This window comes from Ylistrum balloti, unplaced genomic scaffold, assembly GCF_031769215.1.
Source record: "Ylistrum balloti isolate Yb309-2 unplaced genomic scaffold, AGI_CSIRO_Ybal_v1 Utg370676, whole genome shotgun sequence".
Lineage (NCBI taxonomy): Eukaryota > Metazoa > Mollusca > Bivalvia > Pectinida > Pectinidae > Ylistrum > Ylistrum balloti.
Genome location: NW_026782408.1, coordinates 414,637 through 432,343, shown reverse-complemented (window position 1 = coordinate 432,343; position 17,707 = coordinate 414,637). Strand labels below are relative to the sequence as shown.

Here is a 17,707-nt window from a genome sequence, read left to right as displayed (position 1 = left end):
ATGATTTCATTTTGATATTATTATTATTAAGTTATTATTATTCCTTTTATGTCCACCAAGATTACATAAAAAGAATAAATACAATTAAAACACAATCAACATTAAAGAAGAGTTGTATAAATGTACAAAGCAAATCATAATAGTGTAATTGAGAAGTTTTAAATATTTGATACAGAAATCTTAAATTTACAAGTCTGAAATATTCCAAATCTTCTTTCAACATTTCACAGCTAAAAGTACCCGCCAAGAAAGTATTTGCTAAGTCAAAGTCTTACAAATTATTCAACCACGTCATGAAATTTATGCCCAACTTATTAAATAAGTGACACCTTAATTCATCTCAAATATCAATATTTCCAGAGCAGTGACAAATAATATATGTAATAGAATCATTGCACAACATACCGCAGTAGTGACACAATTCCTCATGGTTCAAAATGCAAGAGCTTACACATATTTTTAAAATACACTGTATATAAATATTGAGAATACTTTACTGCTAATTTCCGTGAGTGATGTGTTTTAAGCTTAAGATGGATAAACTCTTAAAAAATTGTTGTAATAGAGAATGATATTACGTAAGAATAAAGTAGAACCTGGATTAAGGGTCAATTATGCATATCAAGTGAGTTACAACTACACATTTTCAAAGGAGATTATTCTTATACAATAAGAATGGTGGATGAAAAAACCTAGTGCTTGCTGCTAAAGCAGTATCAATTTGAAAATTGAGGGAAAACTTTTTAATATCTACGATGTCAAATCCTAAAATCAACAAGCAACATTTGTTATGGTATTTGATACACTTGTCTTGTCGAAAATGTTCTCCCACTTAATAAATACATGCTAAAACTAAGGGTTTTCTGAAAATTTAGTTATTTTGCCAATGCTTGTTAAAAAATATCAAACATTATGATTTAATGTTGATTATCAGGAGTGAATCAGTTCATGTATTTGGTTTTTTAATAATAAATTCAAACTTTATTGATAGTCTGTTTTGAATAAAGTAAACTTTTCTGGTAGTCTGTTCTGAATAAAGTAAAACTTTAAGAGCAACGTTTTACATGTAAAGTGGGTGAGAAATTCTATGAGAGGTTACAGCGGATGCGAGGCATTATAAGGATCATATCATAACGGGCTTGAAGTATTAATATCGAAAGTCAAATTTTATGTTTGGTCGATAATGCTAATGAGAAGTGGAGATTATTGAAATAAATCTATTACATAGCCAATGGGACATTTTACGGGAAGTCTTGTATAAGAGGAAGTGTAATCTTTGTAAGGTGTAGAAAATATTGAGAAGAAACTGTCAAGATGGGGCAAATAGTACAAGTAGTTAATGAGTGTATGGTATTAGGTCTCAACTTTACTTATCACTTATGGTATTAATAAAGTTTGCTAATGTGTATTTAGTTATATGAAAATTAGAACATAGTGTACTATAGACCACGTCAGTGTGTAAAACTCACAAATTCACGAAGTCCATGTATGTATTATTGTGAGCCATGGCACTTTTGAAATTAATTAAGATCTGGCACGGGAAAGTGATTCTGTAAGTCCTCTTCGCAATAATGTTTTCTCTCATTTCTGGGAGAGGGGTTCCGATATACACCCCATATAATAGCGAGAGAATTCTCGGACTCCTCATAATGTTTTATGCTTTATAAATGGCTACTTCAATTACTTTTCAGATATAAAATGAGTGTTGACAATATTAAACATCTGATGAATGATATCTGATAGTTAAATGTGACTACTGCCAAGTAGAAAATGCTCTCCCCACAGCGAAGTAAAACTTGCCAATTCCGCCTAAACCACATTTTGCGCGTATATACATAAATAAAATGACAAGATATTCGTTCTCACTGTTTATTTTATTTGCATTCATCTAACTAGTTTATTCAAAGATTTATTTAATTTTTTCTGTACAAAGAATGAAAAAAAAAGAGTAAAAAAAACTCCATGTAAATAAAAGGGGAGGTAATTCTTCATTTTAAAGACTATACAAAAACTTAATACCAAATCTCTACCCTGAGTTGTCCTTGTTTACCGTATTAGTGAGTGTAAAGAACAACACTTTGTATATGATGTGTCAATACATAGCAATTAAAGCATTACCAAATTTACCCAACATACTTATTTCATAGACTGAAAAAAATAAGAATTTGTTTACACTAGGTCAATAAAGTTGGGAAGAGTTCAGAATGTGTCTATCCATACCTATTACGTACCTGTATTGCTAGGCAAATATTACTCATAATGCAAGACAGAAAGCATTGATCAACTTCGGATTTTAAAACATATATTGTTTAGGTAATATGTAAGGCAATGTACAAACATATTTTGTATAAGAAAACTAATATTTTCCGATAAATTCGATTCTGTAGATCTGATTATGTAAATAATCCAATTAGGAAACCATTCTGAATAGTATTATTCTCCATGTAAACTTATTAGTTAGAATTATATAAAGAGTACGAGTGAAGTTATAGATATTTATGATTAAGCATATCAGAAGAAATAGAAACAATACTTTATTTCAGAATCCGAATAAAACATAATGGAAAAATTGGATTTCTAACAATAATGCAAGTGTCAAATATCCAGAAACAGTTAAAACAAAAATTGAAGAGTCAGAAAACAAAAAATATGTTGTATCGTTTAAAAGAATATCATGTTTTCCAGTTTTGAAACAAGAGGCCTAAAGAACCTGTATTGCCTACATTATTTCAGCAGACTTGTCACAATTACTTGTATATCCAGTTCTTTTGAACTTTTCTGGTTCTGTCCAACAAGAGGGAACTGGAACGAACTGGATCAATTCCTCTATAGGTCCAGAGCATTCTTTCCTTTCATAAATTTTTTCCTTCACCCAAGGATGCTTTAGACCTAATTTGATAAAAATTTCTTCATCCACACAAAAATGAGATTCTTAAAGATTAACCTCTATTTCAATAATGCTTATCCTTTCTGCCCCCTGAAGGGTCAGGTCTTTGGTTTTAAAGTAGTGTTTTAAAGATAACGTTAACGGAGGGACAGAAGGATGCCACGCCACGCCATAAGCTCACATGGTGAATTGGGTGAGCTTAAAGCAGTGATCATGACCATGACCAAACACTGTCCTGGATTTCGGGATTCAAGTCATAAGGCACGTCTGTGATATTGGGACTTTGAACATCTACATATACCAGTTTATCATTATATAATTATATTTTAACTGTGCCTCTGTGATAATTATGATAAGACATTGCATTTATAGAACAATGAACATCAGTCATAGTATAGATGGTAAAGATATTTCTATGCTGGAAATATTTGGGAATATATTCTTTGGTACATAAAGAAGGGAACTCTTTTTAATATTCATGATGGTATGGGTGTAAATTGGAAACATTTATACAGATAATACTTATAGAACCAATTTGAATTCACACTGACAAATCCTCATTGAAAATTTGTGAAATGTTAGGCTTCTAATCCTAGAGATGATGTTACTGAACTGATACATGTAGATATGAATATATATAAAGAGACAGAGACAGAAAGAGTGACAGATAGCCAAACAGAGTGAGAGGGACAGAGACACTGCAGAAAGAGCAAGAGATAGACAGAAACAGAAAGAGCAAGAGAGAGAGAATCAGAGAAGAGAGAGAGAGACACACACTGAGAGAGAGAGAATCAGAGAGAGAGAGAGAAAGAGAAGAGAGAGAAACACAAACTGAAAGAGAGACAGGATCAGAGAGAGAGAGAGAGAGAGAGAGACAGAATCAGAGAGAGAGAGAGACAAACAGACAAACAGCAAAAGACATATGCTGTAAATGTTTATGATAATGATTGTATGCTAGTTTACCCTATATTAGGAATAATATGCTTTCAGAACCTCTGCGTCCGTCTGTGGAGTTTCACATTGTTCTGATTTGATCACATTAGAGTCGTGTTGTGAAATCTCCCAATGCTCTGAGCTAACCTGTAGTCTCTCTCTCAATTTTTCTAGTATTGCTGATTTACAATCTTCATTGGAACTGTCTGTTGTACATGTATTTACACCCGCTGGTTCATTTGGCTCAATTTTGATTTTCGTCGGGGGAATAACAACAGGTGTTATGGCTGATGTTGAAGTACTTTCATCTAAATCAGACACAGACTCCTTTTTCACATTTACAGTTGTCTCCCCTGAAATATCTGAGTAGCCCTCCTGATTTGGCTCTGTTTTCACACCATACACTGAAGATACTTGTTGAGTTGTCTCCCCTTCTAAAGTATTATTTGTAGAGTCAAAAACAGGGTTTGTGTTTTCGTATGCAGCACCATTAAATACTTGTACTAGTTTTAGTTTTTTGCTTGGTGGGACCAGAGAGTTGTCTTCCCCTAAGTTTGGCTGTGTTCCTGTTGAGGATTCCTCGTCTGACAAGCTATTCTCACGTTTAATAGAATGTACAGGATCTGTAAAAAAAAAATGGAAAGAAAGTGAGGGTTTTTCAAAATTTCAAAAGTTTCTGAACATCTGGTATAAGTGTCTTTAAAATGAAATTTCTGAATATATGTTTTATACATGAACTGTTTTCTTACAAAAACAGAGATATATAGACAAACTATTTATTGATACACATTTTACAATTTATTTACAACATGACTTCTAAAAAGCTTTTTGGGAGCTGTATCCTTTACAGCCCTGGATGAGACTTGACCTTTGATATAAACTTGGTAGTTGTTCTATATTATATTTCTTTAAGATGAGTATAAAACTATTCCTTTAGTTTTGGATAAGTTTCAATAACTTTTGAGTAAAACACCCTTTTTACAGTATTTGAAGTGATATGTCCTTTTTTACAGATCATATATCTGGGAAACAATACCTCTCTTTAAGTTTATGCACAGATACAACTGTTTTGGTTTTGGGATAGCCTCTCTGTCTTTTCATTTTTATTTGAAAGCCTTGCATTTTTACAGATTTTGGAAAACTTATACAAAGACACAAAGATTAAATTCTGAAGTCTCTTGGGATTAAATAAATCTTAAAACAGGTGGTGTGTGAGTTCATGACTCTAACTTCAAGGTTTATATAAGTCTACTGACCAGGTGTTCCTGAGTGGTTACTGGAATGTGAAGTCTTCTGTCTTATTTCAGGGTATTTACTGAATGCCTTGTCTCCTGCCGTATCCGTATCCTCAGCTAACATTATTTTGATTTCTTCATTATTTTCCGAGTCTACTATAACTAAAGACACAGCATCTTTCTTTGTGTCATTCTCAGTATTTTCTTTCTTTTGCCCATCTTCTGCATTATCTTCGTCGTCATCTACCAGACAGAGATCGACTGTGATACCATTGTAATCCATTGGTTCAGGTTTGATAGCAACGCAATCAAGCTCTAAGTGATCTGCGTCATTATTCATATTTTTGACCATCTTAACTTCTGTCGATTCATTCGAAATATCTTTCTCCATTTCGTTATTTACAGGGTCATCCTCAACACAATCCATCTCCGATGATTCTGAAGATGACCTTTCGGTAGATTTAATTTTGGAATCATTATCAGAGCATCCCAAAGCATTAGCAGTGTTTTTAGGTTCATCATTGTCATCGTCTTCGTCGTCGCTAATGAGATCAATGCTTATGGGCTCCTTAGGTTTTCCAACACTCACCGGACGAATCCCTTGTCCGAGATATTCTTCAGAAATGTAAGCAAGGCGATAGCCTTCATCCAGATGTTGTTCATTGGACAGAAAGCTTGGCAGATGGGCAACAGGAGGAATCATGTCGGCTTTTTCCCCCGGCTTGGAGCTTTGTGTCCCTGGTAGGATATTGACAGTGTCTGAAGAGTGACTTTGATTTTCCTCAGGTAACTTAACCACAGGAATTGTTATCTGAGTACCTGGTTCTACTAAACTGATGGCCACTGGTGTGCTTTTCCCTGCCACAAACACTACTGTATCATTTTTCATTTTGAACAGCAGTTGTTTTGAATTTTCTTTTGCTTGCATTTCTCCATTAATTCCAGACGAATTTGCTGCTGAAGGGTGTATACTTTCCTTCCACTTCTTGATTTCTTCTTTCTTGAGAACAACTGCTTCCTTGAGAGAGACTTTCAATTGCCAGAGCATGCTGACTAGCTCCGAAACTTTATCACTCTTATTGTCTGTGTGATTGGTGGCAATTTCCTTGAATATGACCCATTGGTTTTCTATGATACTAGGGAAAAAGTCAAGCCAGTGTTCATAGTGATTGACAGCTATCAACTGAAGGCCAGCTGTGATAATGGTTTCCTTGCTGACCATCACCTTTATCAGTGCTTGGAAAGCAATAGTGATACTATGCCCCATCAACAAGACCGTTTCTAACTTAGATTTACGTAGTGCATGTACGTTTTTCAAAATGCCGCACAAAAGTTCATCGACAAGATCTTTGGAGAGTTTGTTCCCTTTGGCAAATACATTAGATCTGACTGCCTGCGTGAGGCTTTGTAACTCCGTCCATAACACCATCACCACCTTGTATTTCTGATCATACACTTTGGCAAGGAACTGATGAGACTGCTGAGTCACATAACCTTCAATGGTGAGGCTCAAGCGAAGGAGTTCCTGTATGTTGGAAGCCAAGCGAAACATAATCCTCTGGAAGCAATTCTCGAGACTGTCCGGCACCGTGGTTGGTTCATTCTTTGTCCCCTAAAAAAAAAATAAAATCATAAATGCACTGTTAAATCTAAGCCATCACAGGTTAGATAGACAAACAATTGTCGCGAAGCATTCACAAAAGTCAATAACAAACAAGGATGTATAACATAGAGTAATAAGAAACTAGGTTCAATGCCAGCTTCTCTTGCACTGGCTTTTTTGTATGTGCACTGAACCGTGAAGTCTCCCCTTCTCCATGTTTTTATCTAACTTTATCTACCTATCAGCATGCCCCACTCACTTCTATGCTGATCACAATCATCCTTTTTTTTTTGCCACTGAGAAGAGAATCTCATTTTCGAAATAAAAATAAAATTATAAATTAAAATTTAAAGTGACTTTTCACAAAAGTGACACAAGTCTGTTAGAAAATTACTCAGCTCTCAAGTGCTGGCTTTCTAAAGATGATTTTTTCCATGGTTTGGTCCGAAAGTGGTATGAAAGAGTGGAGTGGTATAAATTTAGTAATAGATAGTTTGAACATACAATTTGCTTTATAAATATCAAAAGTTAACAGAAATCATTTGCCATAAAAGTTAGCACAGTCATGAAAATCCTTATAAGATATAGCTATAATAAATTTTAGCTGCCAAATCCAAGATGGTCTTCCATCAGCGATTCTGTTTTTATGATCATTCCTATGATCAAAAGTGCACAACTAGGGACCAAAGGGAACTTATATATGAAATTTGAAAAAGATACATCCAGTACATCTCAAGAAATAGCAATAACAAACTTTCATTGTCAAAATCCAAGATGGTCGTCTGTCAGCCATATTGTTTTTCTGATCACTCACAAAATCATAAGGGAAAAACTAGAGACCAAGAGGAACTTAAATGTGAAATTTGAAAAAAGTATTTCTCAAGAAATATAAGGAACAAGAATTGATTATGGTGGGCTAATAAAGAAGGACAATGGTCATTCTCATGATATTGGCTTAAAAAATGAACTGAAAATATGGACCATCCAAAATAAAACTTTTTAAGTAAAGAATCAAAAGCATGATTTACCTGATCAGCTTCATTCTGAGGTGCCTCATTTGTTGTCTGTGTACGTTTCCTGCTAAGTATTTTGGCCACAAGGCTGTGTTTGGCTGTTACATTATTGGAACTCTCTGTTTTCTGTGAGGCTACATCACTATCAGGACTTGTGGTAGTACTGTAAAAATAAATGGATGATTAAGTAAACTTAAATATTGTGCTTTTTTTTTCTCCAACCTGAATTTTACAACAAACTGTACATGTTTAAATTGGAAGAACAGGTATTTTCTTAAAATGTCCATGAAAACTGAAGATAACCCTGGTTTTTCTTTTTCACTTTGGAACAAGAGATCCCAAAGAGATCTTGGTGCCCACCAGTGTATGATCTTTATTTACTCTTTAAAAGTTGGATCATTTCCCTTCTTTTCTCTTCCATCCCCTGTTTTTGCTCTTAATGATATGTAAATTAAACATTCCTTTGCAGAAATAGCAGTAACAATCTTTAATATCCAAATCCAAGATGGTCACCAGTGTCAGCCACTTTGTTTTTCTGATCAGTCCCAAAATCAAACAGGAACATTTATAGATGGTAGGGGAACCCAAATATGAAATTTGAGAGATCCATCTAGTACTTCTCAAGAAACAGTGATAACGCTCTTTCATTGTTGAAATCAAAGATGGCCTCCTGTCGTCCATTTTGTTTTACTGATCAGTCTTAAAATCAAACAGGAACCAAGGGGAACCTACATATGAAATTTGAGATATACATTCAGTACTTTGAAAGCAACAATGATACCAAACATTACTTGGCAAATCCAAGATGGCCATCAATCGGCCATTTTGTTTTTCTGATCAGTCCCAAAAAGTTTCATCCAGTACTTCTCAAGAAATATAGCAATAACTTTCAAATTTAGAATCAAAGATGGCTGCCTGTCCATCACATTAATAAATAATTAAAATACACTCACCTGTCTTGGTTAGTTGTGTCCAGTGTGCCATGTTTGTTCAACATCTCAAGGCGATTCTGCTGGTTTACACACTTTACAAGCTCCCGGTGGTTTTTCAGTTTTAGAGCACATGCTTCGTTGCGACTTTCAAAACTGCCATCTTGTGTTATATCAATTGAATCCTTAGACACTTTGCCACTTGCCACACTAAACGGTATGTGGATGTTCTCTGTAATTCGTATCCTCTTACCGTCTAGTCGCTGGTTCTGATCGCTGCGATGAACCACCAATGCTGCCTCCTGATAAAATGGTTGACAACACGATTTACACTTAACTTGAAACAGATCTTCATGTATTTGCATCAAATGGTCAAATAGTTTATCACGTTTACTAAACAATGACCCACAAAATCTGCACTTGAGGAAATCTGACCAAAACGCCACTTCACCCTTGTGCTTGCTCAAATGATTCTCAGCCTCCACAACATTGGGAAAGTCTTCTCGACACAACATGCAGAGGTAAGTGAGAGGTTGAAGATGGTTACAAACATGGGTCTGCATAGCTTCTTTGGTCAACAGGTTTTTACCACAGAACGCACAGGCTGTATCAAAGCTATGAACTTCACGTTCATGTTTGTGAGCAAACTCTTCAGATTTGAACTGTGCCCCACAGTGGGTACAACCACAAGGAGGCAGTTGAGGATAGTAAGAATGAACAGTACGTGTGTGTACTGTGAGATTATCCTTTGAGTTGAATGACACGTCACACAGATAACATTTATGCAAAGCTTTACCAGAGTTATGTCCCCTTTCCACATCAAAACTGTCACTTTCTATCTCATGGACAGGATTGGGATCATCTATAGTGATCACTTCGGGTAAATTACTCTCGGAATTCAAACTGGCTGATGTTGAGGGCTCAGAAAAATCTTGTTGGCATTTCAAGTCACTATCTTGCACACCAACTTTTGTTGTTAAGTCATTCGCATTATCTACCAGATCTTGATGACTTTTCCTTGGGGATCTTCTCAACTTGGGTTTTACAAGTTTGATATCTTCAATGTCAGATTTGGTCTTCTCTAAGTTCACTTCATCTGCAACATCAGCAATAGCTTTTTGTGGAATGGAAGCATCTGGTCCATTACGTGTTCCTGAACTTTGACCTTCAGAAAACTGTGCTGTTTTTGCACTTGATCCTGCCTTGTATATTTTTCCAGCTTGTTGCAGAGTTACATCCTTGCCTTTTGAGATTGTTTCTCCATCTGTCAGATGACTAATCTCCTCTTTTTCAGAAGAATTTATTTGAGATGTTTCTAACTCTAATGAATTATAATTGGATGAGGAATCTTGGTTGATTTCCTGAGGTAAAGAATTATTATTTGTTAAAACTACAATAGAAACCTGAGGTATTTTTTCCTGATTAGTAGCACTGGCTTTATCTAATACTGAATCACTGTCAAAGGGGCACAAGTCTTGTACCCTATTTTCAGTCCCTACATCTGTACAAGTGTTTTGAAAGACTTGGTTGCTTTGAGAATCCTGAGTGATAGGCATATCTGTTTCATCAAACAGTCGTATATCGTCCATGTCAATGATGTCATCTTCATCTTCAAATTCCAGCAAGGCATCTTTGAATATAAGAAAAAGATCTCAGTCTCAAGATTTAGAGCAAATTGAAACACAAGTTATTATTCTTTTTTTGCTATAACACATATTAGCAATAATTGGTTTATTGCCCCAAGCCAAGGCGGGGTGTCCTTGTAGTAGCTGGTGGATACCTCACTGAACAACATACAGGAGGCCCATTGCATGTTTAAAGCAATTAAGATAGAGTGTCTTTTGCAAGGATACGTCCACGTCAGCACAGACCTGTCATATTCTCAGCTTCCTGAGAAACACGAACTGTCATAGATAGGGAATGTTGAACCACGCATTTCAGATCTTCACCTGAGATTATGCAGGCCAATGTTCTGACTGACTGACTGAGATTTTGTGGCCCCTAGAGTTCCATAGGGTATGTATTTTAAATTAACCCCTATATAGCTATTACTAGTACTCTCAATGAGTTCCCTTCTAAGGAATCAACACATATTGTTTACATACAAATAACGAATATTCCCCATCAGTTTAATATTCTTCATAAAACATCGAAAACAAATATTCAATATTATAAAAGTGTCATTTTGCATTGAACGGATTGATTACCTCCATCATCATCATCATCGTCATCGTCATCGTCATCATCATCATCATCATCATCATCATCATCGTCGTCGTCATCATCTGCATTCCCTTCTTTCACCTTGCCTGTCTGAAACTCTGTGTCAATTTCCATATTCTTGTTCTGACTGTCCTCTAAGTCTGCCGTTAATCCTTTGACAGAGAAAGAAAATTTGATAAATAAGTTCTATATGAATATCCATTGTAGATCTGTTGATAACTTTAGTTCTATCAAAATATAATTGTACATGAAATAATAACACATTTCCTCTTTCTCTCAACTCTGCCTGTGTGGTATACATGTATCACATCCCTTGTGAAACACCTGTGTGTGATATCTTTCCCATATCAGTGCAAGAAGTGACCTCCTCTGTTATGACGTCATAATGAGATGATGACGTATCATTGTAATAAAATGAAGTTATGTAGTACAGTGTAAAGATGAAGCCCAGACACTGTTTGGGTTGTTGTATGGTTATTGTGGTGTAATCTGTGTGGAGATGGTAACACTCACCTCCCTTCAGGGACCGATGCATACTGGCTAGACATACAGTTATATTTATACCCAAATGTTACCAAAGTGTTGGTTAAGTGATTCAGTATAGTAGATACACAGACTAACAAAGTTTGAGTAATACATGAGTTATTGACATCGACATAAACACAAGAATTGTCGTAAATTAAATTGTTTCCAAAAGATTAGTTTACACTGAACTTCAAGCGAACTGCCTCGATAGAGCTTAGGTGATAACTTAAGCAATCAGGGAATGAATTAATACATAGACATGTGTAGTAGATTAAGTAACATCAGTATACCTCTGGCCACTGGTCAATACATAATTCACCACTGGTCGATAGATGTCAGTAACTAAATAGACATATGTCTAACTGATCACAATTTTGAATAATCCAATTAACTTTTAAAAAGTACGAAGGAGTTAGTCCAACACGGTAGATCTTCCGTATACTAGGAAGAACTACTGTGTTGGACTCACTCCTTTGTACTCATTACCTGGGTTTTTAAGTGAGACCTTGTGTCTACTATTGAATCCACGGCTAATTCATCAGGATTTCCACCGAAATTCACTCTTAGGTACATTGTGCCTCCAACCCAATACAAGTATCTTACCATCAGTAACTGACTCAATCTCACAAGCAAGTAAGTTATTACTGTACACCAGCTCATGATGAAGAGAACCTAGGAAAAGCCTCATCTCTGCCACAAAATCTATAGCCTCTGGTAGAATACCCACATCCCACACACCTACATATGGCTGATTCTATTAAATATTCCATCACTTGAGATTAAAGACATCCTCCACATCATAGTATCTAACAAAAAAAAAATTCTAAAAATCATAGCATTGATTTCCATTACCCTTTCCAATTACATGTAACGCGACGCCATAATATGACCACAGATCTCTCAATTTTGACAAAGCCGAACCTCCACCTACCAGGTACCCTTGCCGTTAGTCTGAATTATTCATACATTCTATTGTCTAATTCATGTTGGTCTGAATTTTGTTGTTGCATTAACATAGAACATTTGGAAAAATTGCGCTGTTTTAAATTAGACGAAATAAATCAGGTTTGGAACAACCTTGGATTTGTGAGAATGCACTGGAAGTCCATCCATTCAATACAGATTTTTCTCCTCTGAATACACTCGTAAGTTACGAAATACTTTTCAAAAATAACTATATGAAATTGTATATTCACAATAAACAGACCAAAATTTGCATGTTATAAACTACATTTGTAAACAAAAACTTTATAGTTTATCAATTTGTCATAAAATAAGACAACATACTTTAGAAATTTTTGTTGATCATGTGAATGAGAGAGTGCCTTTTTGTCCGTTTATTTTTCGAATGAACTTTATGACTTACTTGCACACCAATGTATCATTTGTTATGAGATGATACATTAAAAGTTCCAGTACATCCTCATAAATCCAAGGATGTTTTGAAGCTGTTAATTAAAGACATATGACATGTCCACACAAATAAAGTATCAGAAGCTTCAAGCCTAGATTGTTTTAATTCTTTTCTTATCAGCACTGCTTTGGCAAAGTACAAGAAATTATAACAAATTTCTACAGCGATCTTGTTGAAGTCAAAACTTACCGAAATTATCGATCACTATAACCCCCCTTTAATTTTCTCGAGCATGTTAACAAATTGTTTCGATTATATTGCAGGCGAAGGTACGTGTGGACTCAATTTCAATAGCACTTAAAATAACAAATCAAACAATGGTCTTATTCTGTTTACGTGTCATTGAAGTTGAGTCCACAAGTACCTATATGTGATTGCAGGTATGTAGGTAGTTGCAAACAGAAACCAGTTATAGCTGCTAATTAAATATTAGACACACGTACATAAAAATATATTAGTACAAATACATATTTCGATTTCCCCCCGTAATTAGAAAGTTTGCAATTGTCAAACATTGGTTTACACCTTAATTAATTGAACAATTTACTTTGGGCAGGTGATCGTCTTTCTCTTTCTGGATTCGGCGTTTTTCCATTCGATGAAGGGAACAAAGCGGGGACATCCGAATAAAAGACACAAGGCGCGTTCGATAGGCCCGACTGATCCTAAGGATAACTGCACCGTAGTCATGTCAAAATAATTTGTTATTGGTAGATCACAACGAAGTAGCACGTGAATAGTATAACTAAGAATATAACAAAACGCAACATCGAAAGCTAGGTAGGTGATATTCAAACACCATTCAAATGTTTCTGGTAGATATGCTCAGAGATATAAAGATATAAGAGTGTTTACAGTTACTTTCATAGCTGAGAAAATCAAATTGTCACCACGGACTTATATGTGTATATAAGTCCGTGTTGTCACCAATAAAAAAACCCAAACAAACAAAAGACAAAAAAAAAAAAGAAAGAAAGAAAAAAGTGAAGTATGAGATGGACACTCGCACCTGTTAAGTTTGTAGAAAAATATTTGGTTATGATAAATCGGATGTATAATGTATTCACACAACCAATGACAAACTTGCATGTTATAGAATATTAATCGTGTGTAATCACTGAGGAATTCATATATATACTTGTGTTTACTTTTTTTATGTTGGACCACAAGCTGGCGTTTTTCTTTATTGAATGATGGACCTAGCCCACACAGAATTTAGACCTAATTTTGTTTACTTTCTTTTGCACTCTTGACATATATTCTTCAGTGGAGCCTCCATTTAGCAGCAAAGTTAAGGTGCAAAACAAAACATAATACACACAAATATATACAATATAAGTTTCGAACCAGGACTTTGTGTTATTACATATATAAGAACGAATGAATGTTTTACGATATGAAAAAAGTACATGTATATGACTTGATATGATAGGCCCACAAAAACTCAAATTATCAGTATTCACCATAGACAACATGCTAACGAATATATTTTGTATAAATTGAGAAGGTTGTTTGATAATAGAATTGAAAATGCCATTTAGCCGTGATCAGAACTATTTTGTAACAAGGAAAGTAATAGATAAGGATTGAAGATGTGAATTATTAAAGCTAATATGTAGGTTGATTAAAATATTCAAAATTGTTCAGTTAGACATCTGTCAGATTTTTAATCATAACTTATCTACCAGAATGAGGCTAGCTTAATTTAGTTATTGACATCTATCGACCATTGCTGAATTATGTATTGACCAGTGGTCAGAGGCATAATGTTGTTACCGAAAACACAAAATAGGAATACATATAATTCATCATATTTGGTGATGCAACAAGTTTTGATTATAGATGCAGACATGTATGTTTGTCAAATCCTTAGGAGAAAAAAAGAGTAGTTTTAATGGCGTTTGATTACGTCGAGTCATTTTTTTTGGAAAGAATATTTTCCGATCAAACTGAATATCCTTTTCACGGGAAGATATGGTTATACAAATATCCTGGTAGCGGAGAAATTATTTACAATGTACTTCCGGCTATATAATGCACATAATTATAACGAAAATACACGCCAACCACAGGGACACATATAGTCTTATATGGTTGTAACACAATGACTAAACGCGTTGTTTACTTGGGTTGGCCGAAACGTTTATTTCATCGTATAGTGGTTTTCCATAGTTAGTACTTCGCGTTAATATCCATTACAAAAAGATAGTTCCTAATGAACATACAGAAGCATCCTCGGGTTCAATAGGTTACCCGTTCATATGAAAGAGTTCCATACAAATGTCCTTGGACCAACTTGGCCAGGTACATCGCGGAGCAGGTCCCATACGGGATTCTGTCCGTCTCCACGTCCGACTCCCAACTCCCTACTCTCTCTAGCTACTCGATCCCAGAGTAACTTCTGCTGGCTATTGTCTTAGTATAAATGATAACCAAATACTTAATTTCAGCCCAATCCGTATTGGACAACAGTGATATTTCCACAGGTTAATGTTAAGTGGCCATAACACAGATTTAAGCACAGTTCCACAAATACATATTATTTATCTACAACGGCAATAATCCAGTGTTACACCTAGAAATCTATCTACTGTTTGTCAATAACTCTGTGTCTGCTAGTTCGCTGGTAATACTGCTTCTCGGCAATATTAAAAATCCATCGGGTCTAATAACCCACGGTTTAAAATGACAGTTCATAGTCACTGCATCTCTCTATAACCGAGTTAATTACTCCTCCAGTTCACGACAGCGTTCAGTCCACGAACAGCAACTGTTCAGCTTATACAATGCATTACAGTTTACGCCGCACGACGATACTACAACAGAAGACAGAAGACAAGTAAGTCACATTAACAGTCACATAGTTCCTAATCTGCATTACCATTGCGGTCTTTTTTTCATGTGCGTTTTCGGCCTTCTGCACGTACAGAAACATCGGTTACATCTCAATGTTTCTACCACAGGGACTACACATCCGTCCCACATCCGACTCCCAACTCCCAACTCTCTCTAGCTACTCGACTCACTTCTGCTGGCTTTTGTCTTAGTATAAATAATACCCAAATACTTAATTTCAGCCCAATCCGTATTGGACAACTATAACCCAACCCACGGGGCATCTAATTATGAAGGCACGTGCGACTAGGAGTACTCGTTATCAACTTCCCATCTTTGATCTACCTTATACATTGTTTCTTATCTTGTTTACTTACAAATACGTTCGCCAGCGCGAGAGAGCATCTACCTGTTCTGATCACTCATACCGGCGATATTCTGCCACGGTGTTTCAACACTGAGGTACACACCCCTCCCGTTATCAGGCGTGCATCACTACCTGTCACTCACAAATCGTTAAGCCTGGTCCAGTGCCTGATTTATGACACCTGTTGTTATCGCTCCCAGAGATACCTTTTGTGCTTTAATTTCAGACCCAAAATGTACTTTTACTATCCATTCTCTTACAGATAAAATTAATGGTAAATATAATATATATTCATCTCTCACTTTATTATATAAGACTACACGTCTCTGTGCGTTAACAGAACATTGTCTATCATCAGCGGAATGGTAACACGGTAAAGATGGCGAAATTCTGATATAACTAATTATAAATTAATAATTAATCATAACTTCAGATTTACATCAATGTATAATGACCTCTACTTTCGGTTTGTTTTATCTATGCCTTGTTTTAGCTGATGCCTCAGCAGGTTTTGGAAATTGTCAATTTATACGCATTAGATTACATGACGTCTTTTCCGTATAATTGAAAGACGGTTTTTTGTTTAGAAGCCAATTTCAATACTCCCCAAAAAATAGCGTCGTCGGAGATATTGAACATCATTCTGAAGGGCTTCTTGTTTATTGTGTCCTCTTATTATTATTTGCTCCATAGTGTAAAGCTTACATGAAAAGAATTGGTTTAGAGACTCTTCATCGCAGATATGTTGTAGAAAACAAGACAAAAACATGACATCATGGAGTTTCAAATTTAGGCCCCCAGCATCACTGAGGAGTCCTAAATTTCAATTTTAAGTTTAAATGCTCTTTTTTTTTAACCTAATGACAGGAAAGCATTTGAAAATAATCAAAGTTCAAACTGAAAGAAATATTTTTATGATTATGACCTTGAGGAAAAACGGCCTTCAGATTTTGGTAATATTTTCTCTATTAGTCGAAATCATAAATAGTATCCTCGATACCCTGGGTTACCATCACTTTTGCTCTCTGCAACCCTGAAATATGTCATGGCAAAATGATTCTAGGCTTTTGGATATTTCAGAAGAATTTTTTAAAATGTTTTAACACATTTGACCCCTGTGACCTTGAAGATTGGTCAAGGTTATTTTTTTCGCAAACTTTGTTGGGCTTCATCAAAGGAACCTTCCAGCTATATATAATGATTCTAGGCCTTCTGGTATTTTGGAAGAAGTCATTTAAAGGTTTTAACACATTTGACCTCTGTGACCTTGAATATGGGTCAAGGTTATTTCTTTTTGCAAACTTTGTTGGGCTTCATCACAGGAACCTTCAAGCCAAGTATGATAACTCTACGCCTTTCGGTATTTCAGAAGAAGTTGTTTAAATGAAAAGTTGATGGACAACAGACGACACTATGGCATAAGCTCACATTGTCCACAAGATGTCACTCTTGGAACCTTGAGGTGTTCCAGGAATGCAGAAAACGAAAGTGATTGTAACCCCTGGAGGATGCATTAATAGACACCTTTCAGCTTGACCTTCCCATCAGTTTCAGACAGGTACAACCAGCAGAAAAGTAAAAGGAGCTTTAATTGATCATCTAGATACTCTTGGTATACTGGTAATAAATAAACAGTATGCATGTAACAAAGTATAATAAATAAACGGGAAACCAACACTCCTCATGTGAGGAACTTTCCAGTAGGGTCCTTGGGCGGATCTATATAGGATTCAATTGAGTTCC

The 17,707-nt window shown here is 35.5% G+C and overlaps 1 protein-coding gene across 1 annotated transcript; it reads right to left on the bottom strand.

Annotated features, from left to right (window-relative positions):
• Positions 1 to 2,610: 2,610 nt before the first annotated feature.
• LOC132557469 (uncharacterized) lies at positions 2,611 to 11,358 on the bottom strand. The gene is made up of 6 exons (XM_060221957.1): positions 11,337 to 11,358; positions 10,808 to 10,975; positions 8,625 to 10,230; positions 7,687 to 7,834; positions 5,077 to 6,667; positions 2,611 to 4,443 (listed from the first exon to the last, which is right to left on the bottom strand). The coding sequence occupies exons 1-6, from the start codon at positions 11,356 to 11,358 to the stop codon at positions 3,857 to 3,859; spliced, it is 4,122 nt and encodes a 1,373-aa protein (XP_060077940.1). The 3' UTR covers positions 2,611 to 3,856.
• Positions 11,359 to 17,707: the final 6,349 nt, after the last annotated feature.